Raw genomic sequence first — 26,504 nt, forward strand, 5'->3', positions numbered from 1 at the left:
AATTCCTTGGGATACCAGCTGCTTAATTCCCTGGGATACCAGCTGCTGAATTCCTTGGGATACCAGCTGCTGAATTCCCTGGGATAACAGCTGCTCCAGGGTGTTGGGATGGGGAGCTGGAATGACAGAGCCAAAGGGATTTGGAGAAGCTCTCCAGAGTGCCGGGACACATCTGAGGCACACTGTGTGACTTTGTCCCCTCGGTGGCACCTCCCTGCAGGAAGCCATGAACGAGATGAACGACGAGCTGCAGGAAAACGCCCGGGAGACGGAGCTGGAGCTGCGGGAGCAGCTGGACATGGCCACGGCGCGCGTGCGCGAGGCCGAGAAGCGCGTGGAGGCTGCACAGGAGACCGTGGCCGACTACCAGCAGACCATCAAAAAGTACCGGGAGCTCACGGCTCACCTGCAGGTGTGTCCCTGCTGCACACCTCCAGCCCCTCCTGGAGCTCACCTGGTGGCCAGGAGGGCCAGAGGGAGCATCCCCTGGGAGTGTCCTGGCTATGGCAGGATACAGCTTGGAGCTGAGTGGGTTCTTCATGGAGCTCCCATAGGGACCCCACACTGCCTTCTCCTATGGCGACAGGCTGGGAAAGTTGGGAATGTCCATGAAGGCTTCAAGGAGACCTCAGAGCCCCTTTCAGTGCCTTAAAGGGGCTCCAGGAGAGCTGGAGAGGGACCTGGGACAAGGGTTGGAGGGACAGGACACAGGGAATGGCTTCCCACTGGAAAAGTGGAGATTTAGATGGGATATTGGGAGAAAATTCTTCCCTGTGGGGGTTATCCCAGCTCTGGGCTCAGGTCTGCTGGCAGGGAAGGGAGCTGGGGAATGAGCCTGTGGATATTCCTGGACTGGAACACTCTTGGTGCCTCTCCCTCCACCTTCACTGGGTGATGCACAGGGAGCCCCCCAAGGAGGAGGTGCTGGGAGGTTTGGGGAGGGGCTTGCTGGAGGTCTGGGGTCCCTGATCTCCGTGTCCCCGTGTCCCATGTCCCTGTGGCCAGGATGTGAACCGGGAGCTGATGAGCCAGCAGGAAGCATCTGCAGAGAAGCAGCAGCAGCCGCCCCCCGAGATGTTCGACTTCAAGATCAAATTTGCAGAGACAAAAGCCCACGCCAAGGTAGGGCCAGCAGGAGACCTGGATGGGCTTATCCATGCCCTGGGACAGGCTCCAGGGTATTCCCAGAGTTGTGGCTGTCCCTGGATCCCTAGAAGTGTCCAAAGCCAAGCTGGACAGGGCTTGAAGCAACCTGGGCTAGTGGGAGGTGTCCCTGCTTGTGGCAGGGGCTGGAATGAGATGGGCTTTAAGGTCCTTCCAACCCAAACCATTCCAGGATTTTGGAGTCCTGCTGCTCTGGAGTGAGGCTGGGAGAGCTGGGAATGTTCCCCTGGAGACGGGAAGGCTCTGGGGGGAGCTCAGAGCCCCTTGCAGGGCCTGGAGGGGCTCCAGGAGAGCTGGAGAGGGACTGGGGACAAGGCCTGCAGGGACAGGACACAGGGAATGGCTTCCCACTGGAAAAGTGAAGATTTAAATGGGATATTGGGAAAAATTCTTCCCTGTGAGGGTGGTGAAGCCCTGGAAGGGAAAACTCTGGCTACCCCACCCCTGGAAGTGCCCAAGGCCAAGCTGGAGCACCCTGGGATAGTGGAAGGTGTCCCTGCCTGTGGCATGGGGTGACACTGGGTGGGCTGGGAGATCCCAGACAGGCCTTGAGGCATTCCCCAAGGATCAGGATTCCATGATTGATCCCCCTGGGCTGGGCTGTGCCAGGGGGGCTCCGGAGCAGCCGGGTGACTCAGTGTCCCTCAGGCCATCGAGATGGAGCTGCGGCAGATGGAAGTGCAGCAGGCCAATCGCCACGTGTCCCTCCTCACCTCCTTCATGCCCGACAGCTTCCTGCGGCACGGCGGCGACCACGACTGCGTCCTGGTGCTCCTGCTCATCCCACGCCTCATCTGCAAGGTGGGACAGGCTGGGGACAACCCCTGGGTGGCAAACGACACCTTTGTGCCCAGGGGAATTGGGGATTTGGGGTGTTTACTGCTGCAGAACTTCCCAAAGTTCTTGAGTGACTGGAGTCGCTATCCCTGGAGGGGTTCAGGTGGGATATTGGGAAAATTCCTTCTGGAAAGGGGTGCCCAGGCCTGGCACAGCTGCTCAGGACAGGGGTGGAGTCCCCATCCCTGGGGGGATTTAACAGCTCTGTGGATGTGGCACTTGGGGACGTGATCAGTGGTGGTGCTGGGGGAACAGTTGGGACTTTGTGGTCTTAAAGGACTTTTCCAACCAAAATAATTCCTTGATTCCACAATTACAAAATGGTCTGGGAGAAGGGAAGGGGAGGAAGCAGCCGGGGGTGGTGACTCAGCAGTGAGAGCACTCAGTGGCCACTTTGCAAGGACAGGTCACTTTTTGGGGGTGCAGGGGCTGTTATCCTGGCTCAGCAGGACACAGCAGGGAGGCACGGGATGCCCTGAAGGATTTCCCTGTCCCCCCCAGGCCGAGCTGATCAGCAAACAGGCGCAGGAGAGGTTCGAGCTGAGCGAGAGCTGCGCGGAGCGGGCGGGGCTGCGCGGAGCCCCGGGCGAGCAGCTCAGCTTCGCCGCCGGCCTCGTCTATTCCCTGAGCCTGCTCCAGGCCACGCTCCACAAATACGAGCAGTGAGTACCCGACCCGCCCCGCCCCTTCCCTCCCTCCCCGGGCGGAGTTCCAGGGATTTGGCGAGCCGGGCTGGGGAAGGGTGGTGGGGTCGCTTTTATTGCTTTGCTATGGGGTCGTTTCTCTGTGAGCCTCCTTGTGTGTCCTTCCCAAGGGATGAGAATGGAAGGGATTTTCAGAGAAAAAGCAGTGGGATCCCTTTCTCCATGACCTCTCTGTGTCCCTCAAGAGATCACATGGGATCTTGGGAACTGAGCTGGAAAAAAGCTCTGGGATCCCTTTTTCCATGACTTCTCAGTGTCCCTCTGAAAGGGTGACATGGGAATGGATTTTGGGAACCAGGCTAGAAAAAAGCAATGAGATCCCTTTATTCCCTTATGAGGATCCCCTTCTCTGTGACCTCTGTGTGTCCTTCCCATGAGATGAAACATGAAGGAATTTTGTGAACCAGGCTAGAAAAATGTGGCAGGATTCCTTTCTCTGTGACCTCTGTGTGTCCTTCCCAACGGGTGGCACATGAGGGAATTTTGGGATCCAGGCTAGAGAAGAAGGATGGGTTTCCCTTCTCCTTCTCAAGAGGTGACACATGAGGAATTTTGGGAGCCAGTCTAGAAAAAAGCAGCAGGATCCCCTTCTCTGTGATCTCTGCATGTCCTTCCCAAGAGGTGACATGGGAAGGAATTTTGGGAGCCAGGCTACAAAGAAGCAGCAGGATCTCCTTATTCCCTTGTGAGGGATCACATCTCCATGAACCTCCTGGTGTTCCCCTGGGAAGGACCTCCAGCCCCAGCCAGGTCACGGCTGTGTCCCTGTCCCCAGGCCAGCAGTGCCTCAGGGCTCCGATTTCCCACGTCCTGCCCGGAGATGCCCCCAGCCCCTTGTCCCTGTCCCCTCAGGGCCCTGAACCGCTGCAGTGTGGAGGTGTACAAGAAGGTGGGGACCCTGTACCCCGAGATGAGCGTCCACGAGCGCTCCCTGGACTTCCTGATCGAGCTGCTCCACAAGGACCAGCTGGACGAGACCGTCAACGTGGAGCCGCTCACCAAAGCCATCAAGTACTACCAGGTGGGGCTGGGGGTGGTGACACTGGGGTAGGTGCCACCTCACCTGTTGGACATGGATCAGCTGGGATTTAGCTCCTTTTGGCAGCCCTTTCCTTTGGGTGTTGTCACCCAGGTGACCGTGGCTGTGTCCCCTGCTCTGTGTCCCCGGGGGATGTGGTTCTCCCACCCCACTCTCCTTCCTTCCACGCTGCTCACCTGTGGAATTAAGCACCACCAGCTCTTTTGGGGCACTGTTGTTACTTCCATTTTTGAAATGGCCCAAACCCTCAGAATTTGGGGTTTTTTTGAGTGTTGCCACATTGGATTTTTATCATGTGGATGCTGATCCTGCCCTTCCCACAGCACCTGTACAGCATCCACCTGGCCGACCAGGCTGAGGACTGCACCCTGCAGCTGGCCGACCACATCAAGGTGAGTGGGGACAGCCCTTCCCTGATCCCTCTTTTCCACCTTTGTGTCCCCCAGGATCCCTGTGGGAGGGGAGCTGTCCCTGCTGCCATTCCCCAGTGGTGGCACTGGGGTCAGGGAATGGGGACATGGGGATGAGAAGAGCAGGAGTGGGAATGTGGAGACACTTCTATCTCAGGGTGGGGGTTGTATCCCAGATTTCCCAAGGTAAGAACCAGCATCCTGCACCCCTGGATAAAACCAAAACAGACCAATGATAGCCTGACTGCCTCAGCCCATTTCCCTGCTCCTGAAAATCCTGTGGTGGTGGCAGGGTCCATCCTGGAATTCCTGGGACTGCAACCCCAGTGTGCCCTGGGACCCCTCCTGTCCCTGTCCCTGTGCTGAGGGTCCCTGTGTTGTGCCCACAGTTTACCCAGAGTGCCTTGGACTGCATGGGGGTGGAGGTGTGCCGGCTGCGGGCCTTCCTCCAGGTAGGATCTTCCTCCAGGTAGGATCTTCCTCCAGGTAGGATCTTCCTCCAGGTAGCACCTGCCAGGATGGCTGGGCACGTGCCAGCTTCCTGCTGTCCCTGTGTCCCTGTGTCTGAGATTCCCTTCATGTCCCTCTGTCTGAGGTCCTTCTCTCTCTCTCTCATGTCCCTCTGAGGTCCCTCTCTCTCCCTGTGTCTGTCAGAGCTCCCCCTCCTTAAGGTCCCTCTGTGTCCCCTTGTCACTCTGTCTCTGTGTCCCTCTGAGATCTCTCCATGTCCCTGTCTTTCCCTGTGACCTTCTGAGGTCCCTCTGTCTACAGTCCCTCTGTGTCCCCATGTCCCTCTGTTCCTGTGTCCCTCTAAGGTCCCTCTCTCTCCCTGTGTCACTCTGAGGTCCCTCTCTCTAAGGTCCCTTTTTGTCCCCATGTCCCTTAGTTCCTGTGTCCCTCTGAGGTCACTCTAAGGTCTCTTTGTGTCCCTGTGTCCCTCTGTTCCCCTGTCCCTCTAAGGTCTCTCTGTGTCCCCATGTCCCTCTGTTCCCGTGTCCCTCTGAGATCCGAGTCCCTCTGTCCCCGTGTCCCTCTGAGGTCCCTCTGTGTCCCCAGGCTGGGCAGGAGGCGGCCGACCTGGCCATCCTGCTCAAGGACCTGGAGACGTCCTGCAGTGACATCCGCCAGTTCTGCAAGAAGATCCGGCGCCGCATGCCGGGCACGGACGCGCCGGGAATTCCGGCAGCCCTGGGCTTTGGAGCACAGGTGAGGGGACAGGGACACCCCTCAGGCCACCCTTCAGGCACAAACTGGGAGCTGTGGGATGCACTGGGCTGGCAGCAGACACCCCGGGGAAGCTGGGCAGCAGCTCAGCACAGAGGGAGGTGGTGTGAGCTGAGCTGGGGTCATGGAATCAGGGACTGGTTTAGGTTGGAAAATCCCTCGGAGATCCCTGAGTCCAACCACGCCCCAGCACTGCCAAGGGACACCCCTCAGGCCACCCTTCAGGCACAAACTGGGAGCTGTGGGATGCACTGGGCTGGCAGCAGACACCCCGGGGAAGCTGGGCAGCAGCTCAGCACAGAGGGAGGTGGTGTGAGCTGAGCTGGGGTCATGGAATCAGGGACTGGTTTAGGTTGGAAAATCCCTCGGAGATCCCTGAGTCCAACCACGCCCCAGCACTGCCAAGGCCATCACTGACCACGTCCCCAAGTGCCACATCCATGTGGATGTTAAATCCCCCCAGGAATGGGGACTTCCCCCTGCCCTGGGCAAATATACCAGGTCTGGAAGCCCTTCCCAGGAGGAATCTTCCCAATTTCTGAGGGAAGGGAAAATTCCCTGGGCAAATATACCAGGTCTGGAAGCCCTTCCCAGGAGGAATCTTCCCAAATTCTGAGGGAAGGCCGTTTCCTCTCCTCCTGTCCCTGTTCCCTGGGATAAGATCCCAAATCCACCCCCAGCTGTCCCCTCCTGTGCAGAGCCACAAGGTCCCCCCCACCCTCCTTTGCTCCAGGCTGAGCCCCTTTCCCAGGTCCCTCAGCTGCTCCTGGAGCTCCTTCCCTGGACACAATGGAGGTGGCATCTGGATTTTGTGTTTTCGTCTCGGATGGAGACTTGGATTCACACCCAAGACCCCTTCCCTCCATCTTCCCGTTATTTCCCCCAATCCTGGTGACAATTCCGGGGCATGTGTGGACTCCAGGAGCCCACGTGTCCGTGCCATTCCCAGTGATCCCGCTCTGCCCTGCCAGGTGTCGGACACGCTGCTGGAGTGCCGGAAGCACCTGACCTGGGTGGTGGCCGTGCTGCAGGAGGTGGCGGCGGCCGGGGCGCAGCTGATCGCGCCGCTGGCCGAGAACGAGGGGCTGCCGGCGCTGCGCCTCGAGGAGCTGGCCTTCAAAGTCAGCGAGCAGGTGGGCATCCTCCACCACTCCCAGCTGGGACATCCTTCCCACCATTTCCAGGTGGGGCATCCTTCACCACTCCTGGGTGGGCATCCTCCACCACTCCTGGGTGGGACACCCTTCCCACCATTCCCAGCTAGAACATCCTTCACCATTCCCAGGTGGGGCATCTTTCCACCATTTCCAGGTGGGGCATGCCTCTCACCATTCCAGCTGGGACACCCTTCACCATTCCCAGGTGGTCATCCTTCACCATTCCTAGCTGGGCATCCCTCCCACCATTCCCAGCTGGGACATCCTTCACCATTCCCAGGTGGTCATCCTTCACCATTCCTAGCTGGGCATCCCTCCCATCATTCCCAGCTGGGACATCCTTCACCATTCCCAGGTGACACATCCTTGGTGAAGGGACCAGGAGTGGGTTCTGTGTAAATCATCCTCTTCTGTTTGGCGTTACTTGGATTTCTGTGTGTGGAATTTTTTGCATTTTGCTGGTTGGATTTGTTCATGGAAGTGAAGGTTTTGTGTTGGATGTGGATTTTAAGGATGATTCTTAAACATCAGAGGGACATCCTTAAAAAGTAGAGGAACATCCTTGAAAATCAGAGGAACATTCTTAACCATCAGAGGGACATCTTTAACCATTAGAGGGCAACACCAGTTGTGGGATGTGGGCTGGGGGCTGTGAGCCCAGCCCAAGGCCAGCAGCCAGGTCCTTCCTGTCCTTCCCAGATTTATGGCTCCCAGGGCATCAATCCCTACGAGTGCCTGCGCCAGTCCTGCAGCATCCTCATGGCCACCATGAACAAGATGGCCACGGCCATGCAGGAGGGCGAGTACGACGCCGACCGCCCGCAGAACAAGGTGGGTTGGGCTCTGTTCTGGTCACCAGGAGGCTGTGGGTGACCAGGACAGGGAGTTGGGCAGCTGTGGTGTCTGGGATTCTTCCTAAAATCCCGATTGTCCCACTGGTCCAGCCTACACCGCCGGCTGAGCTCCGGGCGGCCGCGCTCCGGGCGGAGATCACGGATGCGGAGGGGCTGGGGCTGAAGCTGGAGGACAGGGAGACGGTCATCAAGGAGCTGAAGAAGTCCCTCAAGATCAAGGTGAGGTGTTCCTCACTGATCCCTGCCTGTCCCTCACCCATCCTCACCTTCCTGGCTGCTGTGGGATTCACCTCCACACTCCTAGTGACTTCCTACCTATGGAGATGCTGATCCCAAGCCCCATCCAGATCTCCTGGGATTGTTATTCCCCTGGGCAGGGAGGTGCTGCCATCCAGATCTTGCCCCCACCGTGTTCTGGGGTGCTCAGGATGGGAGCTGGGAGCTGTTCTGGGTTCCAGCTGTGGGTGCTGGTGATTTGGGGGCTCTGGGGAGCTGTTGTGGGTTCCAGCTGTGGGTGCTGGTGATCTGGGGGCTCTGGGGAGCTGTTGTGGGTTCCAGCTGTGGGTGCTGGTGATTTGGGGGCCCTGGGGAGCTGTTCTGGGTTCCAGCTGTGGGTGCTGGTGATTTGGGGGCTCCCCCAGCTCCCTGATTCCCTCCCTGCTGCTCCAGGGCGAGGAGCTCAGCGAGGCCAACGTGCGGCTCAGCCTGCTGGAGAAGAAGCTGGACAGCGCGTCCAAGGACGCGGATGACCGTGTGGAGAAGATCCAGACCAAGCTGGATGAGACTCAGACACTCCTCAAAAAGAAGGAGAAGTGAGTTTGGAATGGGGCTGGGCGTGTGGAGCTGGTGGAGCTCATCCAGAGGAAGCCATGGAGCTGCTCCAAGAGTTGGGAGCAGCTCCTCTGCTTGGAGCCAGGCTGGGAGAGCTGGGAATGTTCACTTGGAGAAGAGAAGGCTCCAGGGAGAGCTCAGAGCTCCCTCCAGGGCCTAAAGGGACTCCAGGAGAACTGGAGAGGGACTGGGGACAAGGGATAGAGGGACAGGACAAGGGCTCCTGGACAAGCAGCATCCCTGTCCTCACACATCCCTCCGTATGTTCTTCCCAGGGAGTTTGAGGAGACCATGGACGCTCTCCAGGCTGACATTGACCAGCTGGAGTCGGAGAAGGTGGAGCTGAAGCAGCGCCTGAACAACCAGTCCAAGAGGACGATTGAGGGGCTGCGGGGAGCCCCGCCCTCGGGCGTGGCCTCCATCGTGTCCGGCATCGCCGGAGGTGAGTGACACGGCCCGGATGGGGCTGGGGTGTCCTCCTGCCACAGAGCTCCAGGGGTGATGTGTGACCAGAAATTTGGGAATGGTCTCCCACAGCAGCTCCTGGCTCTCACCGAGCCACAGCCTCTCCCACACTCCCAGTCCTGGCTCCCAGGAATGTTGCTGGCACGTTCTCATTGCCAAAGGAGCAGGAGCAGCCCGGGAGCTCCGTGCCAAGCCCCTGGCTCTGAGGGAGCATTGCAGGGGTGCTGCTTGGGTCACTCCCAGATGCTGGGAATGGGGTCAGTCCCAGATGGAGCCATGGGAGCCCGGAGCTGTTCCAGCCACAGCTCCTCTCCAGCCCAATCCAGGGCTTTAATCCTGATTTTTCTTGTCTCTCCTGGCCCCTCTCCCTGTGCTGCAGAGGAACAGCAGCGAGGTATGGACACACCCTGCATGCAGCCCCAGTGCATGGGGAGGAAATGAAATCCCAGGACACTCAAACCCTGGGACACAGCTCTGCTTGGGAGTCAGGGAAAGATCCGGGTCCTGCTCGGAGGCTGCCAGCCCTGGTGGCTCCAGGGGGGCTGGGAAGGGAGGGATGAGCATGGAACTGTGATGGATGTGGAGGGGGGTGACCCACAGCTGGAGAGCCTTGGAAAGGGGCACTGGAGCTGGTGGGACTTCTCCAGGGAGGTGCCACATGTTGGTGACAGTGCCCTGTGCCACCGTCATGGGTGGCAGCGCTGATGGCAGTGCCCCTCCGCAGGTGTTGGTGCTGGGCAGGTGCCAGGAGGTGGCTCCGGCCCCGTGCAGGTGAAGGACTCACCCCTCCTGCTGCAGCAGATCGACGCCCTGCAGCTCTCCCTGAAACACCTCAAGAACGAGAACAACCTGCTCAAGGTCAGGGGGAACGGGGTGGGATGGGATCAGGGTGGATGGGATAAATGTGGGATGGGATCCCTGTGGGATGGGATCCATGAGGGATGTGACCCTGTGGGATGGGATCCCGAAGTGGGAGGTGATCCATGGGGGATTTGATCCCTGAGGGACGTTATTCATGTGAGATGTGATCCCTGTGGGAGCTGGGCACGCTGATGGAACTGGGGGTGCTGCTGATGTCCCTGCCAGCCCTGGCCCCCTCAGTGCAGATTCCATTGGCACAACCTGATTGATTCATTGATCGATCGATTGATTGATTAACGAACACCCCATGGAGCACAGCAGCAGATAACCCAATTAACCAACTATTCTAATGGCTATTAATTCTAATGCATATTAATTCATGAGCAGGATGGAGCAGCTCATTAAATCCAACCAGCCCCACATGCAAGGGACACCCACGGGGACCATCCCTGCTGTCCTTAGCAGCGTTTCACCCCCTGCTTTTCTGCTTTCACCCACCTTCCCCTGGTGTTTTCCCCGTTTCCCGTGCCCCTCACTCGGGTTTCCCGTGGATGCCAGGGTGCCCAGATGAAGCTGGAGCTGGCCAGCCTGGCGCCGCTGCAGGTGCCGCGCGTGGCCGTGGCGCGGGAGCGGCCGCCCGAGGGGCTGCCCACGCAGAGCCTCTACCGCAAGACCACGCAGCTGCTGGAGACCCTCTACCAGCTCAGCGCCAACGCCAAGGTGCTGGACATGAGGCAGAGCAAATCCAGTAGGTCCTACAAAAACATTCCTTGGGATTTCAGGGGGTTGGGGCACCTCTGTGTTGTCCCTCTGCCCACAGACGGACTGGCAGCGATGCGCCACCACCCGGAGCGGGGCTCGCTGCGGGGTGGGATGTGCTCTGCTGGCAGCTTTGGGGTGTTTGGGTTGAGTGCCAGTGCCTGGCCCTCTCAGGGCCATTGGTGTGTTGGGGACATGTGGCTCAGTGTCCAGGGGATGAGCTGCTGCAGGGTGGCTCAGCCTCTCCCTACTGGGCAACCCCCCAAGCTCTGCAATCCCCCTGGTACTAATCCAAGGGGGTCAAACCCCCCAGAAATGCACCTGGTACCAACCTGAGGAGGTCAAACCCCCCAAAGCCCACCGGGTGCCAGCCTGAGGGGGTCACAGTGCTCAGCTGTGTCCGTGTCCCCCTGGCCCATCCGTCCTTTCCCATTGTCCACAGCGAGGAGCTCGTCGGCGCGGCTGCTGGAGCAGACGGCCCGGCTCTGCGCCCTCAAGAACTCCATCGATGCCCTGAAGGTGAGGAAGGGTCTTCTCCAGCATGGGGGGTCCTGGTGGCACCCCCAGCCCAGCCCTCCAGCCCCCAGGCTGGGGCTGGTGGCACCTGGTGGCAGTGAGGGGACAAGGTGCTGCCCATTCCTGTTCCCGTTCTCCTCCCAAGACAGTCGGGTTTGACCCCTCTGATTCCTGCCCAGGGTGGGCAAGAGCTCCATTGGGTGGGTGAGGGGCTCTGGGGGGTGAGGAGGGTCCCCCTGGGGTGGATTTTGGGGTGACCTTGCTGTGCCCCCAGGACGACACGCTGCGGGAGATGGTTCAGCAGCAGCCGGGCGCCGGCGTCTCCACCACATTCGGCACCTTCCCGTCCTCTTCCTTCCTGAAGGTGAGACCCCCAGCCTGAGGGACCCCCCAGCTCTGAGGAGTCCCAGTCCTGAGGGACCCCAGTCCCAAAGGAGTCCCCTAATCTCGAGGGATTCCCATTCCTGAGGGAAGTCAGATTCCAAGAGATGCCAATCACAAAAAAAAACCCATTCCTGAGGGCCCCCCCAATTCCGAGGGATCCCAGTCCCGAGGGACCCTAGTCCCAAGGAACCCCCAATCCTGAGGGACCCCCAATCTCAAGGGATCCCAAATCCTGAGGGAACTCCAATTCCAAGAGACACCAGTCACAAAAAACCCTATTCCTGAGGGATCCCAATCCTCAGGGACCCCTGTCCTAAGGAACCCCCAATCCTGAGGGACCCCAATCCCAAGAAACTCCCATTCCTGAGGGGCCCCAGTCCATCCCAAGGGACCCCTGTTCCTGATCCCAAATTTCAAGGCACCCCCTGTTCTGACAAACTCCAATCCCGAGGGATCCCCCATTCCAAGGGAGGGGGTGGGTGAGGACCCCCTGCTCCACCCCAGCACCCCATGACCCACAGCAGCCACCAGGTCCCATCCCGGGGGACCCCCGGGGGACACTCTGAGCGTGGCGCTGTCCCCGCAGGCCAAGCAGGAGCAGGCGCAGGGCCCGGCGCTGTGCGGGCGGGTGACGATCCCGTGCGCGCCGGGGCACGGCCAGGCCCACCGGGTGCTGCTCACCCCCGACCTGCTCCAGCACCTCCGCCAGCACTTCGTCGCCTGAGCCGCCCCCGAGGGACCCCCGGCCCGCTGTCCCCTCCCTCGGGACTCTCCGTTCCCCCCCAGCCCGGCCCCACTCGCGGTGGGAGCCGGAGCCGCTTCCCGCCGGGGGATCCGGGCCCCCCGCGCTGCTCTCGGACACTACAGACCCCCCCGGGACACCCCCGGGACCCCCGCGGGGCCGGGGCTGCCGCCCCCCCGTGCTCCTGGCATCCAATAAAAGTTCCCTGGACGCGCTTCCTGAGCCTGGAACCGGGCACCGGGCGGGGACACTACGGGGGACACGTGGGACACGGGGAGCGTAAAAGGGACTGGGAGGGCACCGGGGGGTCACGGAAGGGGACCGGGGGTCACAGGAGGGATTCGAGAGGGGCACTGGGAGTCCCGGGAGGGCTCTGAGGACGCCGGGGGTCACAGAGAGCCCCCGGGTGGAACCACGGCGACGTTTGGGGATCCTGGGGTGGCACCGGGAGACATTTGGAGGTCCCGGGTGGGACCAGGGGGACACTTGGAGGGCACCGAGGGTCCCAGGAGGGGACCCGCAGAGCTCCGGGCGTCCCCGGAGGGGACGCGGGGCCATCGGGGGTCCCGGGGTGGCACCGCGGGGACATCGGGGGGGAGCGGGTCCCGCCACGTGCGGCCGCGCGCGCACCGGACAGCGCGGGAAAGGGCGGGGCCGTGGGGCGCGCGGGCGCAGCTCCCATTGGCCGGCGCGCAGGAAAAGGCGGGAGGAAACTCCCCCTCCCGTCTCTGATTGGCAGGAGCAGCCGAAGGGGCGGGATCAGCCCCTTCTCTGCTTGATTGGCTGCGGGGTGGGCCCATCGAGGGCGGCCCGCGGTGATTGGCGGAGGGCGCGGCGCAGTGGGCGCTGATTGGTGGAGGAGGGAGGGGACGGGGTTCCGGCGAAGACAGCGCGTCAGTTCCGGACGGCGGCGGCGGCGGGAGGACCATGGTGGGTGAGGGGACGGGCCCGGGCCGCATCCGACGGCATCGGGAGTGGGGAGGGACCCAGGAGCCCCCTCCGACCGCATCGGGGCGCGCCGGGACCGACGGGAGGCCGGGGGAGCCGCATCGGGCCGGCCCGGGCGCTCCGGTGGGGCGGCGGGCGCGGAGATGGGCGGGAGCGCGGCCCCGGTGCCGCCCCCGGTGAGCGGAGCCCTCGGTGCCGCAGGTGCTGCTGCACGTGCTGTTCGAACATGCGGCCGGGTACGCGCTGTTCGCCGTGCGGGAGGTGGAGGAGATCGGCCTGCAGCTGCCGCAGGTACGGCACCGGCAACGGCGGGAACGGGAGCGGAGCGGGGGGGAGGCGGGAACGGCGTGGGAAGGACGAGAACGGGGATTGGGGAGGTGGGGGCAGGAGGGGACACTTCGGGACCGGGGATGGAGGGAGGTGCAAGGCTCGGGGAGGCCGGGGGGAACTGGCGGGGCAGGCCTGGGGGTGGCGGGGGGTCGCACTGCCGGGGCCTTTCCCCGGGACCGGGTGTGACGGGAGCCCCCGCCTCCGCCCCGGTTGCCCCGCAGGTGGAGGAGAGCGTCCTCACGCTGGGCAAGTTCCACAACGTGGTGAAGCTCGTGGCGTTCTCGCCGTTCCGCTCGGCGCAGAGCGCGCTGGAGAACATGAACGCCGTGTCCGAGGGTGAGCGCGGGGCCGGGGACAGCGGGACCCCCCTCCCGCGGGGACCCCCTGGCCGCGCTGAGCCCTCCCTGTCCCGCAGGAGTCCTGCACGAAGACCTGCGGCTGCTGCTGGACACGGCGCTGCCCCCCAAGAGGAAGAAGGTGGTGCTGGGGGTGGGCGATGCCAAGATGGGCGCGGCCGTGCTGGAGGAGTTGGGGGTGCAGTGCCAGACGGGGGGCGTCGTGGCCGAGCTCATGCGAGGTGAGTGGGGACAAGGGACATTTCAGTGGGGTCCCGGGATTCACTTGGAAGGGGTGAGGAGTTGGGGGACCCGGTGCCGTGGCTGTGAGGTGTCCCTGGGGCTGCACGTGGTGGCAGTCAGTGTCTGTGCGGTGGCATCATTGTCCCCCGTGTCCCCGCAGGGATCCGGCTGCACTTCCCGGCGCTGGTCCGAGGCCTCACGGCACAGTCGGCGTCCAAGGCCCAGCTGGGGCTCGGCCACAGCTACTCCCGGGCCAAGGTGAAGTTCAACGTGCACCGGGTGGACAACATGATCATCCAATCCATCAGCCTGCTGGACCAGCTGGACAAGGACATCAACACCTTCTCCATGCGTGTCCGGTCGGTGGGGATGGATTTTGGGGGGTCTGAAGGGTTTGAGTGTCCCCGTCCCTCCCCATGCTTACCACAGGCAGCCGCTGCTGCTCCGGCCGCCTGTACAGACCGGGGAGGGACAGCAGCTCCCCAAGGGCCACTGGCCGGGCCACAGGGCCATGGCATGGACCAGGGGGGACATTTGGGAACATAGAGGGGCCTGGGGACACACAGAGCTGGGATAGGCCTGGGTGACAGCAGTGACTGTGTCCTGTCCCCACAGGGAGTGGTACGGGTACCACTTCCCCGAGCTGATCAAGATCGTCCCTGAGAACTCCATGTACTGCCGGGTGGCCAAATTCATCGGGAACCGCCGGGAGCTGAGTGAGGAGAGCCTGGAGGGGCTGGAGGAGATCGTCATGGACAGCGCCAAGGCCCAGGCCATCCTGGAGGCCTCCCGCTCCTCCATGGGTGAGGGGGGCTCTGAGGGGCTCAAGGGGGGCCTGGCCACGTGCCCAGCGCTGCCACTCACCCCGTGCCACCCCCAGGGATGGACATCTCCCCCCTGGACCTCATCAACATTGAGAGCTTCTCGCGCCGCGTCATCTCGCTGTCCGACTACCGCAAGGGGCTGCAGGAGTACCTGCGCTCCAAGATGAGCCAGGTGGCCCCCAGCCTGTCAGCCCTCATCGGGGAGGTGGTGAGTGTCCCCAGAGACCCCCCTGTCACCTCCCCAGCCGCGGAGATGATGTCAGAGTGAATCTGTCAATCCACTGAGTTGTGCTGCTGACACTTCCACTGCTGATCCCCGGCCTGTGGGGACTCTCTGTGCCCTTGGGGGCTTCAGGGCCACCCGTAACTCCCCCGTGCTGTCCCCCAGGTGGGCGCCCGCCTGATCTCGCACGCTGGCAGCCTGACCAACCTGGCCAAGTACCCGGCGTCGACGGTGCAGATCCTGGGTGCAGAGAAGGCCCTGTTCAGGTACCCCAGGGTGGTCGCGGTGATGGCGGCCGCGGGGCTGCGGCTGTGACTCGCTGGGGGTGAGCAGCCGGCCCCAGTCTGAGCGACCCCCGGAGCACAGCGGGCTGGGGAGGGGCTGTCCGTGGGCGGGGGTGGCATTTGAGGGTCCTGACCCCACCCTGGGCACTCGCAGGGCGCTGAAGACGCGGGGGAACACCCCCAAGTACGGCCTCATCTTCCACTCCACCTTCATCGGGCGCGCGGCCGCCAAGAACAAGGGGCGGATCTCGCGCTACCTGGCCAACAAGTGCACCATTGCCTCACGCATCGACTGCTTCTCAGGTGGGCTGGGGGCTCTGGGGGGTTGGGGGGCACAGATGAGGTGGGCACTGTCACTCAGTGCCCAGGTGGGCACGGGGAGGGCACTCGGGCATTTAGGGCCGCTCTGCCGTGATGGGAACATTTTTCGTCAACAGCATCTCACCCCGGTGAATGGTGACTCCTGTGGGCTGAGCAGAGCAGGGGGGGCTTGGGGGTGCAGGGTGAGTGCAGGGTGAGTGCTGAGCCCCCTCTGTCCTCTCCCCACAGAGGTCCCCACCAGTGTCTTTGGGGACAAGCTGCGGGAGCAGGTGGAGGAACGCCTGGCCTTCTACGAGACTGGGGAGCCGCCCCGCAAGAACCTGGAGGTGATGAAGGAGGCCGTGGTGGAGGTGAGGAGGAGGAGGGGATGCTGAGGGAGGAAGAGTGGTGAGGGTGATAAATGGAGGCTGTGGGAGAGATGGACGGGGAGGTGAGGTCTTGGGGGAGGTGAAGGTGGTGGTGAGGTGCGTGAAGGGTGAAGAAGGTGATGGAGGTGAGGTCCTGCGGGAGATGAAGAGGGCAGTAGTGAGGTACCAGAGGATGGAGATTGTGAATGGGAGGTGCTGCTGGGGGCAGTGAAGGGGGTGGAGGTGCTGGGATGATGGAGGATGGTGGGGGAGGCGATGAAGATGATGGCGAGGTGCTGGGGGGATGAAGGTGAGGGCCCATGTCGGAGGTGATGTCACTGTGCCATCCTGACCCACTGTGGAGGCCAAAGACTGATTTAATGAGTCTGATCCGACCAGGGCCAAGTGTGGGGACAAACCCTGGGACCCTGCTCTGGCTCACGTCCCCCCTGTGTGTCCCCAGGCCAACGAGGTGGTGGCTGAGGTGAAGAGGAAGCAGGAGAAGAAAGAGAAGAAGAGGAAGAAGAGGGAGAAGCGGCGGCTGGAGGCCCTGGCAGCAGCTGCTGAGGAGTCAGCAGAGAACTCTGTGATGGAGACAGAGGTGAGGGGGATGGGTGAGACCCTTCTGGGGGGTCCTCGGTGCTCCTGATGCTGGGGGGTTGTGAGGGGTCTCTGTGCCCCGTGAGGAGAGGGGGGATGGGGCCAGAGCTGATGTGGGTGGGGCTCCCCACAGGAGAACGATGTGGGGGCCAAGAAGAAGAAGAAAAAGAAGAAGCAGCAGCAGCCAGAGGAGTCAGAAGCAGAGCCAGAGCCTGAGGAGAACGGGGTGGAGGAGGAGGAAGAGGAGGAGTCATTGCCCAAGAAGAAAAGGAAAGTTGTGGTAGAGCCTGAGGAAGAAGAGGAGGAGGAAAAGAAGAAGAAAAAGAAGAAGAAGAAGAAGGCAGTGGCTCGGGACTCAGAGGAGGATTAGGGAGCAGAGATCAGTCAGCACATGGACTGACAGACTGACTGACAGGCAGGAGCCAGGAGTGGCCACTCACCCGATCCCGTGGTGGCCCCAGCTGTGTCCTGTGGCACCGTGGCCACTTGGAACATGTCACAGCCCCTCGTGGCCTGGGTGAGTCCCTGTGGCCACCAGCAGACCCTGGACTGTGCCTTACAGAGTGGAACTTCCAACCCCCTGTCCCCTTCCCTGGGGCCTGGGCTGCATGGGGGTGTCCCCAGGCTGTGTCCCCTTTCTTGGGGACTCTGGGCTGTCCCCAGGCCGTGTCCCCCCTGCCTGTGGTGCAGGGGCCCAGGCCCTGCTTGTGGTGCCCAAACCCCAATAAAGGGCTGAGGTTGTTGCTGACCCCTCCTGTCCTGCTCCGTGGCAGGGGGTGCCCAGGCTGTCCCCACGGGGGTCACCCTGTCACCAGCAGCCTGCCAGGGCCGAGGGACGCTGACAGCAGCACGGTCACACCTGAGGCCACTTTATTGGAGTCGCCAGGGCCAGGGGTGAGGTCACTGCACCTCCAGGGCATCTATCACAGCCTGGGTGAAATCGATGGAGGTGGAGTAGCCCCCCATGTCCGCCGTGCGCACCTGCAAGGAGACGGGAGGTTAGGGGGACCAGCAGGGACCTGCACAAGTGGGGTCCCCCCGGCCCCAGCCTGGGCTGTGGCACTCTGGGGTTGGGCTCCCTGGAGCCCTGTGCACCCCCAAACTTGTCCCTGTGCCTTGGGGATGTGTGGAGGAACTGGTGTCCCCTCTGCCCCACAGCGGCTCAGGGGTGCCCCAAAGTCCAGTTTGGGCTCTGGTTCCAGCACTGCCCCCCCAGCTCAGCAGCCCCTGCACCCCAAAAGCTGCCCCAGGTCCCCCAGGGCAGGGCAGGAGGGAAGCATTGGACCCTTTATTAGCAAAGCAGAATACAGAGCACGACACGATGGCACAGCCCAGAGCCCGGGGTGGCACCGGGCCTGGCCCCACAAGCACAGGGTTATGGGATCAGCTCCCAGCTCTGGCCAGAGCCCTGCAGCTCCCCAGTTCCCGTGGCCTGGGGGGCACTGGGTGCACCTCCCCACCCTGCCCCGGGTCTGGAGTGTTCCAGGGTCACCCCACGCCATGGGAGCCCTGTGCCAGCAGCTGCCAAGGGGGTGGAGGGTGGGGGATGTCACCCTGGTTATTGCTGAAAGCTGCATGGGATGGGTCCCACAGTCACACTGGTCCCACATTCATAAAGATCCCATGGGAATGAGGTCCCACAAATCCCACTGGTCCGACAGTCTAAATGACCCCACAGGAATGGGGGGGGTCCCACAGTCACGGGGATCCCATGGGAATGGGGTCCCACAGTCCAAGGTCCTGTTCTGACAGGGATCCAAATATCCCACTGGTCCCACAGCAATGATAATCCAGTAGTGGGGATCCCATGGGAATGGGGGTCCCAGAGCCATGGTGGGTGGTCCCAATGTCCCTAGGAGCTGCCTATGATTTAGGGTGCTGCCCCATCCCCCCAAAACCACCCAGTGAACCCCAAAATCTGCACTGGTCGCCTCCTGTGGGGGATGGGGGGGTTCCTGGGCCACCCTCCTCCCTGGGGGGGGGGCTGGGAGGGGGTTTGGGGAGGGGGCCGAGGCGCTGGGGGAGCTGCTGGGGGTCCTAAGCCCCATAGTTGGGGTGCAGGTTGTCAATGACGGACTTGACGAAGTCGGAAGTGGTGGAGTAACCGCCCAGGTCCCGGGTCCGGACCTGCAAATCCAACACAGGGAGGGGAGAAACGGGGGAAAGGCTCTGGTGAACGAGGGAACGGCTGGGAGGGGCACAGGACAGCAGAGAGAGAGACAGGAGGGACTCTCCACAGCCCTGCCAGGACCTGGGATGGGAATGGGGCTGTGGAATGTCCCTTGAGAACCATGCCAGGACCTGGGATGGGAATGGGGCTGTGGAATGTCCCTTGAGAACCATGCCAGGACCTGGGATGGACATGGAAAGGTCCCTGAGAGCCCTGCCAGGACCTGGGCTGGGAATGGGGCTGGAGAAGGTCCCTGCCGAGAACCCAAATGCAGACAAGGCTGTGGTGGATTCCCCAGCCCGGCCAGAAGTCCCTCCCTTGCCAGAACGTGACCACAGGGGCTGGACACAGCTGTGGGCCTGGGATTATAACTGGAAAGAGAAGAGGAACCAAGAATTCCAGCTGGGAAGAAGAGAGGAACCAAGAATTCCAGCTGGGAAGAAGAGAGGAACCAAGAATTCCAGCTGGGAAGAAGAGAGTAGCCAGAGAAGGTGACCCAGGCACCACCAGCCCTACCCAGTGTCCCGCACTCACTTTTCCACCTTTGATCACCTTCTTCACCGCATCCGAGACCATGTTGGAGTGGTATTCCAGGCTGGAAAAGAGGGGGAAGCAGGGGGTCAGCCCCTCAGGAGCCCCCCCAGCCCCCCCCAAACCCCCCTTTAGAGCCCAGCACATACTTGAGGTGCCGCAGCATGTTGGAGGCCGAGAGCAGCATGGCCGTGGGGTTGGCGATGTTCCTGCCCACGGCCTGGGCGAAGGGGTGCCGCGCTCCCTGTGGGACACAGGGCACAGTGACAGGATCATGCCACCCTGCCAGCCTTGGGAATGGTGCTCTGGGCTGCCCCTGGGATGCCCCTGCTCACCAGCTCGAACACGGCGTACTCGGCGCTGTAGCTCTCGCCGGGCACGACGCCGGCGCCGCCCACCAGCCCCGCGGCCAGGTTGTCCACGATGTTCCCGTAGAGGTTGGGCATCACCAGGACATCAAACTGGTAGGGATTCTGCACCAGCTGGGATGGGAATGGGAATGGGGCAGTGAGGCCTGGAAAAGCTGGAGGGAAGCTCAGCCCCACCCTGGGACAGCCCAGGTGTGGTGGGGCTGGGTGAGCTCCGAGGTGTCTCCAACCCAAATCATTCCATGCTTGGCCCAACTGCCTGGAGCAGCAGAGAGGGGATTGGGGGGGTTTTAGGGACTAAAGGGGAGGTTTTAGGGATATAAAGGGGAATTTTTAGGGATAGAAACACACCCAGCCTCAGTGAGGCTGCAGCAACCCAGGTCCCCAAACCCCCCAAATTGCCCCAGGAGCAGCACTGGGATGGCCCCAGAGCCCAGGTGAGACAGAGCTGGGAATGCTGGGGTGGCTCCTGCCTGGCACGGGGACAACCCTGGGGCCAGGTGGGCTCGGTGTGCCCAGGCTTGGAGGTTCCAGCTCCTCAGGGGCCTTTGGGAAGGGACCAGGGACAGGGACACGGACACACTCAGGGGCGTGGCCGGCCGGGGGGCGTGGCCCGGGGGCGTGGCTCACCTGCATGCAGCAGTTGTCGATGATCATGGTGTCGAATTTGATCTTGGGGTAGAGCTCTGCCACCTCCTTACAGCACTGCAGGAACAGCCCATCCCCCAGCTTCCTGCACAAGGAACACCAGGAAGAGTTGGGGGGCAGCAGGGGAATCCCAAAGGCTGCAGAGATCCAGCAGGAACTGCAGGGATCCAGCAGGAACTGGGATCTGGGACACCCTTGGGGGCTCCGCATGCTGCTTTTCCCCCTCTCCCTGATGGGAACGGGATTTGTCCCAAGTGGGAGGTGCAGGAGGAGCTGTCCAGGAGTTCCCATCAATGATTCCAGAGCCTGGGATTCTGCAGGAATGACCCCAAACCAATGATCCCACAATCCATGGGGACGGGGTTGTTATGGAGATGCTGCCCTGGGAATATCTGGACACTGATTTATCAATAAATCTGATCAGCAGCAGCTGCAGGTCAGTGTCTGCTCACTCCTGGCTGGGAGCAGAGTGAGGGAAAAGCCCCAGTCCCAGGGAAATCCTGATCTCCCTCACTCCAATCCCCAAAGTCCAACCTGGCCTTGGGCACTGCCAGGGATCCAGGGGCAGCCCCAGCAAATCTGGGAATTCCAGCCCAGCCAGGAATTCCTTCCCAAGACCCCACCCCAATCTCTCTTTTTCCACCTTGAAGCCCTTCCCCCTCTCCTGCCATCCAGGTCCCCCCCAAGGTGTCCTGGAGCCCTTTTGGGCACAGGCAGGTCACGCTGAGGTCGGGGCCGTGCCGAGGGGACAGGGGGTGACAGTGCCACTCACATGATGTTGGCCTTGTGCACAGCTGTGACCTTGGCCCGGCCCTTCTTGGTGGCGTAGTCGAAGGCGAACTTGGCGATGCGCTGGGACTTGGCCCTGGTGATGATCTTGAGGCACTCGATCACGCCCTTGGCACTCTGGGGACACGGGGGGGTCACAGCCTGGGCACGGCCACCCAGCCTGGCCCTCACACCCTCACACCTGGAATATTCCCCTAATTCCACTGCTCCAGGCAGGTCCTGAGTGTGCTGAGCTGGGAATCAGGGAATCATGGAGAGACCTTGGAGCTCATCCCATCCCACCCAGGGATACCTCCTACTTTTCCAGGTGGATCCAAGTCCATCCAACCTGGCCTTGGGCATTGCCAGGGATCCAGGGGCAGCCACAGCAAATCTGAGAATTCCAGCCCAGCCCCTGCCCACCCTCCCAGACAGCAATTCCTTGCCCAGATCCCAGACCAATCTCCCCTTTCCCAGTGGGAGCCATTCCCTGGCTCCTGTCCCTCTGTCCCTTGTCCCCTTTTTTTATAATCCCTGATCCCTATCCCTAAAACTCGACCATTCTTTTCCATTTTTTCCCCCCTTTTTTCCCCTTTGTCCCCACTTTTTCCCTCTCCAGGTCTCCTGGAGCCCCTTTAGTGACTCCCTGGAGCTGTCCCCCTGCAGGTGTCCCAGGCTGTCCCATGTCCCACCTCGTGCTCCAGGGAGCTGTACTCGCCCTCAGTCTGCTCCCGGATGATCACCAGGTCCAGGTTGTTGTGCCGGGTCTGGTAGCCCGGGAGGCTCTTCACGTGCACCACGTTGGCAAACAGGTCCAGCTTCCTCCTGGGGACACGGGGACAGGGTCACCGTGTCCCCTCTGAGCGCTGGGGACACGGCGGGGCCACCCCCCTCTGCAGGACCCCAGGGTGAGCAGGGACAGCTCCCGGCCAGGGATCATCCCGCAGGAGTTTTCCTTCCCAACAAGTCATTAATTATTAATTAATGGTGTTTTCTCAGTGATGAGTTCTGGGGGCCACCCCAGCATCTCCAGAATTTCCATGGAAGCAGGATCAGTCAGCAGGAACAGCTCCAGGCTATGGAGTTTTGTCTCCCAATAGCTCATTAATTATTAATTAACGGGGTTTTTCCAGTGACAAATTCTGGGATCCACCCCAGCATCTCCAGAATTTCCATGGAATCAGGATCAGTCAGCAGGAACAGCTCCAGGCTATGGAGTTTTGTCTCCCAATAGCTCATTAATTAATAATGACATTAATAACATTCATTAATGTTTTTTTCCCCCATGCCTGTTCCCTCCAAGTCCCTGTGGTCACCCCCCTCTGCAGGACCCCAGCATGAGCAAGGACAGCTCCTGGCCACGGATGGTCCCTCAGGAGTTTTGTCTCCCAATAACTCATTAATTATTAATTAACAGGGTTTTTCCAGTGACAAATTCTGGGATCCACCCCAGCATCTCCAGAATTTCCAGGGAAGAAGGATGAATCAACAGGGACAGCTCCAGGCTATGGAGTTTTGTCTCCCAATTAATTAATAATTATTGTTTTATCCACAGTGACTGTCCCCTGCAAGTCCCAGGGGACACAGCTGTGGTCACCCCCCTCTCCAGGACCCCAGGGTGAGCAGGGACAGCTCCTGGCCAGGGATGGTCCCTCAGGAGTTTTGCCTCCCAAAAAGTCATTAATTATTCATTAACGGGGTTTTTCTCAGTGATGAGTTCTGGGATCCACCCCAGTGTCTCCAGAATTTCCATGGAAGCAGGATCAGTCAGTAGGGGCAGCACCTGGCTATGGAGTTTTGCCTCCCAATAACTCATTAATTAGTAATTAATGGTTTTTTCCCTGTGACTGTCCCCTGCAAGTCCCAGGGGACACAGCTGGGGTCTCTCCCTCTCCAAGACCCCTCAGGGTCCCACTGAAGGTTTTGTTTCCCAGCCCACACAGAATCCCTCAGCCTTTTCCTCTCCCCCATAACTCATTAATGGTTAATTAATTAGTTTCCCTCACCTGAGCCTCATGTCATAGGATGCCAGGTCTCCCTTGTACTCCATGGGTGTGTGGATCTTCCCTGCAGGACACGGAGCGGGGTCAGGACATGGGGGAATTGTCCCAACATCCCACAAACCCTCCCCTGGCACAGCCTGAGGGGACAAGGGGAGGACAGGGACAGGGACAGGGACAGGGCCAGGTGCTCACCAATGAGGGCCACCTTGCTCTCCTTCATGGAGTCCACCACCCGATCCAGCTTCTCCTCGGACGCCGTGTTCTGCACCTCGCTCAGGTGGTGCTCGTCGAAGATCACGGGGACATTGCCAGCCTGGCACAGGGACAGGGCCACCCATGGTCACCTCGGGGACACCACAGGGGGACACCACAGGAGCCCTGAGCCAGCCAGGGCCGTGCTCAGGGACGGGAGGGAACTGGGATCACCTCAGTGGCATTGACGGAATCGTGGGATATTTCCCTTGGGAAAAGCCTCTGAGGTGTCCCCAGCACTGCCAAGGCCACCCCTTGGGATGTCCCCAAGTGTCACATCCACAGGGCTGGTAAATCCCTCCAGGGACGGGGATTCTCCTCTGGGAGTCATTTTTAGGAGGAATTTTCCCAATATCCCAAATCCAATTATCCCAAATTCCTCCAGGAATGGGGACACACCCTCTGCCTGTGGGACACGCAGGGACAGGCAGGCACACAGGGACACTCAGGGACACACAGGGACAATTATGGACACACGCTCAGGACACGCAGGGACACTTGGGCCACCTGCTGCTGGTGTCCCCTGGCCATGGCCATACCTTGAAGACCTCCTTGACAGCGTGCATGAGCTCCGGGCCCACGCCGTCCCCCGGCAGCATTGTCACCTGGAATGTCCCCTCAGCCCTGTGGGACTGCAGACACAGCAGGGTCACCCCAAAATGGCCAAAGGGACCCCTCAGGGACCTGAGCCACGCCACACCCACAGGGACACGGAGTGATGGGTTGGGAAAGCCCTGCGGGGCCAAGGCCACCACTGAGCATTGTCCCCAGGTGTCACATCCATGGGGCTGGGAAATCCCTGCAGGGATGGGGACTCCACAGCTGTGCAGGGCTGGACAGCCCTTCCCAGGAGAAAATTTCCCACAATGTCCCCCCAGCGTCCTTCCAAGGGACCCTTGGGACATCCAAACCTCTCCTGGCACAGCCTGGGGCTGTGTCCCCTTGTCCTGTCCTTGTTGCCCCCCCCGGCTGTCCCCTCCTGGCAGGAGCTGTGCAGAGCCACAGGGTCCCCCTGATCCCCCTTTTCTCCAGGCTGAGCCCCCTCCCCAAATCCAGCCTGTCCCTGGACACGCTGCAGCCCCTCCAAGCCTTGTCCTGGGGGCCCAAAGCCAGCCCAGGACGGAGCTGTCCCTGTCCCTGTCCTGCGGCCACCCCGGGGGTGACACCAGCCCTGAGCACACCCGACACCACGGAGGGACCTTGTCCTGCTCAGCACTGCCAGAAATAACCTCTGCCTCTGCCCAGAGGGATTCCTGAGAGCTCCCAGAACAGCCCCTGCTCCTAAATCCCCTCCTCCCTGCCCTCAGGATCCCATGGAATTCTGGACAGGCATTTTAGGAGGAACTTCCCAATATCCCACCCAAATCTCTCCAGGGATGGGGACTCTCCCCTTCTCCTTCCAGGAGGAATTTCCCCAGTATCCAACCCAATATCCAGGGACACCCCAGTGCTCCTAAATCCCTTCATTCCTTCTCCCTGCCCTCAGGATCCCATGGAATTTTGGACAGCCATTTTTAGCAGGAATTTCCCCAATATCCCACCCAAATCCCTCCAGGGATGAGGACACCCCACGACTCTGCAGGACAAATTTCCCCAATATCCAACCCAATATCCCAGCACAGCCCTGTGTTCCTAAATCCTCTCATTCCTTCTCCCTGCCCTCGAATCCCAGATAGACATTTTTATCAGGAATTTCCCCAATACCCCACCTAAATAGATGAGGATTCCCCATTTCTCTTTCCAAGAGGAATTTCCCCAATATCCCAGCACAGCCTGGTGCTCCTAAATCACCTCATTCCTGTTCCTTGCCCTCAGGATCCCATGGAATTCTGGACAGCCATTTTTAGCAGGAATATCCCCAATATCCCACCCAAATCTCTCCAGGGATGAGGACTCCCCCCTGCTCTTTCCAGGAGGAATTTCCCCAATATCCCAGCACAGCCTGGTGCTCCTAAATCCCCTCACTCCTGCTCCCTCAGGATCACCTGGAATTTTGCCAAGCCCCATTTTCGTGGCCCAGACCACAACAGAACCTCACTGATCACTGCTGGGATGTCCCACCCATCCCTCCCCTCCTTCCCCAGCCTGGAATTCCCTGCTGGGAGCTGCTCCCAGCAGGAACGCCCCAGACCCAGCCCAGGGAATTCCCTGCCAGCAATGCCAGGGAAACTCCAAACCCCCAGAGGGAACAGGGAAGGAAGAGGGGAGGGAGGGAAGGAAAGCTGAGAGTCACAGATGGGCAGCTTTAAATAAGCTGGAATCAAATGTCCAGGGCACAAATGGGAAATACCAGGAGGCAGAGCTGAGGGAAGGGCAGTGCCTCAAGGTCACACTCGGGGCTGAGCCCTTCCCTCAGCCATATTCCCATGGAATCAGGGAATTTCCTGACTGGGAAAAGCCTCGGAGACCCCCCCAGCACTGCCAGGGCCACCACTGGCCATGTCCCCAAGTGCCACATCCCCAGGGACGTCAAACCCCACTGCCCTCCCCAGGAAGGAATCGTCCCAATATCCCACCCAAACCTCCCCTGAGGCCTTTTCCCTTTGTCCCCAACCCCCCCATCCTCTCTGGGAGTTTGGAAGGTCAGAAGTTCCCCCCTGAGCCCCCTTTGCCCCCCAGATCCCCTCAGCCCCTCCTCACCTTGGCCTGGGCTTGCTGCAGGAGGGTGGCCGAGGTGCCCAGCCCCCGCCATGCCCCGAGGCTCTGGGCACGCAGGAGGCCCTGGGGGTGCCACAGGTCAGAGAGCCCCGTCAGGGGGTGCCCCCCACCCCAAAATCCTCCCCAGGCCAAAAATGTCATCCCCAAAACGACACCCCCACAACCCAGCCTGAAACTCCCCCACCCCCAAACTGAACCCCCCCCGGCCCTCACCCCACACTCTGCCCCAGAGTGACCCCCAGACCCGACTGAAGCCCCCAGACCCGTCTGACCCCTCACGGACCCTCCCAGCCCTCACTGACCCCCAAAATCCGTCTGACCCCCCCAGACTGACCCTCCCCGACCCGACTGACCCCTCACTGACCCCTCAGACCCGTCTGACCCCCCCAGCCCTCACTGACCCCCTCAAGCCCTCACGGACCCTCCCAGCCCTCACGGACCCCTCACAGCCCAGAGAACGATGAGGTCAGACCCCGTTTGACCCCCCTGACCCTGCCCGGCGCCCCACACCTGATGTCCCACCCCAGAGCGATGTCCCCCCTCATGCCGTGCCCTCAGTCCCCACGGCTGAGCCCGCTGTCCCCTCGCCGCCCTTGTCTCGTCCCCCTCTCACCGCCGCCGCCGCCCGGCCCGCGCTGAGCGCCGCCATCTTTGAGAACCCACAACGCACCGCGGTAAGGGGCGGTCACGTGACGTCAGAGGGG

At 61.3% G+C, this 26,504-nt stretch overlaps 3 protein-coding genes and 2 non-coding genes across 7 annotated transcripts in view; 4 read left to right on the forward strand and 1 right to left on the reverse strand.

The window, feature by feature from the left end:
• The window catches only part of DCTN1 (dynactin subunit 1), a 50,660-nt gene extending 38,496 nt beyond the window's left edge, over positions 1 to 12,164 (forward strand). For both annotated transcript variants that reach the window (XM_050973371.1, XM_050973372.1), the window contains 18 exons: positions 221 to 412; positions 1,006 to 1,122; positions 1,813 to 1,965; positions 2,503 to 2,663; positions 3,558 to 3,726; positions 4,068 to 4,136; positions 4,544 to 4,606; positions 5,211 to 5,360; positions 6,350 to 6,511; positions 7,235 to 7,366; positions 7,480 to 7,608; positions 8,059 to 8,201; positions 8,496 to 8,662; positions 9,410 to 9,543; positions 10,105 to 10,294; positions 10,748 to 10,824; positions 11,096 to 11,185; positions 11,792 to 12,164. In XM_050973371.1, coding sequence (XP_050829328.1) covers positions 221 to 412; positions 1,006 to 1,122; positions 1,813 to 1,965; positions 2,503 to 2,663; positions 3,558 to 3,726; positions 4,068 to 4,136; positions 4,544 to 4,606; positions 5,211 to 5,360; positions 6,350 to 6,511; positions 7,235 to 7,366; positions 7,480 to 7,608; positions 8,059 to 8,201; positions 8,496 to 8,662; positions 9,410 to 9,543; positions 10,105 to 10,294; positions 10,748 to 10,824; positions 11,096 to 11,185; positions 11,792 to 11,929 — 2,436 coding nt within the window. In that variant the 3' untranslated portion in view covers positions 11,930 to 12,164. The remainder of the gene's footprint in view (positions 1 to 220; positions 413 to 1,005; positions 1,123 to 1,812; positions 1,966 to 2,502; positions 2,664 to 3,557; positions 3,727 to 4,067; positions 4,137 to 4,543; positions 4,607 to 5,210; positions 5,361 to 6,349; positions 6,512 to 7,234; positions 7,367 to 7,479; positions 7,609 to 8,058; positions 8,202 to 8,495; positions 8,663 to 9,409; positions 9,544 to 10,104; positions 10,295 to 10,747; positions 10,825 to 11,095; positions 11,186 to 11,791) is intronic.
• Positions 12,165 to 12,808: 644 nt separating this feature from the next.
• Positions 12,809 to 17,150, forward strand: NOP56 (NOP56 ribonucleoprotein). Its single transcript, XM_050973839.1, has 12 exons — positions 12,809 to 12,877; positions 13,097 to 13,186; positions 13,447 to 13,561; positions 13,641 to 13,802; positions 13,964 to 14,162; positions 14,419 to 14,606; positions 14,684 to 14,835; positions 15,016 to 15,116; positions 15,289 to 15,437; positions 15,684 to 15,805; positions 16,266 to 16,403; positions 16,536 to 17,150. The coding sequence occupies exons 1-12, from the start codon at positions 12,875 to 12,877 to the stop codon at positions 16,770 to 16,772; spliced, it is 1,656 nt and encodes a 551-aa protein (XP_050829796.1). The 5' UTR covers positions 12,809 to 12,874; the 3' UTR covers positions 16,773 to 17,150.
• On the forward strand, positions 15,541 to 15,612 carry LOC115485378 (small nucleolar RNA SNORD56). The gene has a single exon (XR_003946138.1). It is a non-coding gene; the product is annotated as a small nucleolar RNA SNORD56 (small nucleolar RNA).
• Positions 16,127 to 16,195, forward strand: LOC115485377 (small nucleolar RNA SNORD57). The gene has a single exon (XR_003946137.1). It is a non-coding gene; the product is annotated as a small nucleolar RNA SNORD57 (small nucleolar RNA).
• A 105-nt stretch (positions 17,151 to 17,255) lies between the features above and the next one.
• On the reverse strand, positions 17,256 to 26,504 carry IDH3B (isocitrate dehydrogenase (NAD(+)) 3 non-catalytic subunit beta). 2 transcript variants are annotated; one of them, XM_050973841.1, is made up of 12 exons: positions 26,414 to 26,504; positions 25,783 to 25,863; positions 23,682 to 23,774; positions 23,083 to 23,203; positions 22,894 to 22,954; positions 21,580 to 21,712; positions 20,892 to 21,025; positions 20,102 to 20,204; positions 19,439 to 19,585; positions 19,253 to 19,347; positions 19,107 to 19,167; positions 17,256 to 17,383 (listed from the first exon to the last, which is right to left on the reverse strand). In XM_050973841.1, the coding sequence occupies exons 1-12, from the start codon at positions 26,447 to 26,449 to the stop codon at positions 17,303 to 17,305; spliced, it is 1,146 nt and encodes a 381-aa protein (XP_050829798.1). In that variant the 5' UTR covers positions 26,450 to 26,504; the 3' UTR covers positions 17,256 to 17,302. The 2 variants fall into 2 exon arrangements, with proteins under 2 accessions (XP_050829798.1, XP_030094940.2); XM_030239080.2 differs by lacking the exon at positions 17,256 to 17,383 and adding an exon at positions 17,676 to 18,529 and having other exon boundaries at positions 26,414 to 26,503.

Source organism: Serinus canaria, chromosome 4 (genome assembly GCF_022539315.1).
Source record: "Serinus canaria isolate serCan28SL12 chromosome 4, serCan2020, whole genome shotgun sequence".
Lineage (NCBI taxonomy): Eukaryota > Metazoa > Chordata > Aves > Passeriformes > Fringillidae > Serinus > Serinus canaria.

Excerpts from the sequence above, each read along its gene's own strand:
- NOP56 (XM_050973839.1), top strand. Across the intron at positions 15,117-15,288 it reads GCAGAGAAGGCCCTGTTCAG|GGCGCTGAAGACGCGGGGGA; the intron begins GTACCCCAGGGT and ends GGGCACTCGCAG. Across the intron at positions 15,806-16,265 it reads TGAAGGAGGCCGTGGTGGAG|GCCAACGAGGTGGTGGCTGA; the intron begins GTGAGGAGGAGG and ends GTGTGTCCCCAG.
- IDH3B (XM_030239080.2), bottom strand. The coding sequence starts at position 26,449 with ATGGCGGCGCTCAGCGCGGGCCGGGCGGCGGCGGCG. Across the intron at positions 23,775-25,782 it reads TGCAGCAAGCCCAGGCCAAG|TCCCACAGGGCTGAGGGGAC; the intron begins GTGAGGAGGGGC and ends CTGTGTCTGCAG. Across the intron at positions 19,168-19,252 it reads AACATGCTGCGGCACCTCAA|CCTGGAATACCACTCCAACA; the intron begins GTATGTGCTGGG and ends CCTCTTTTCCAG.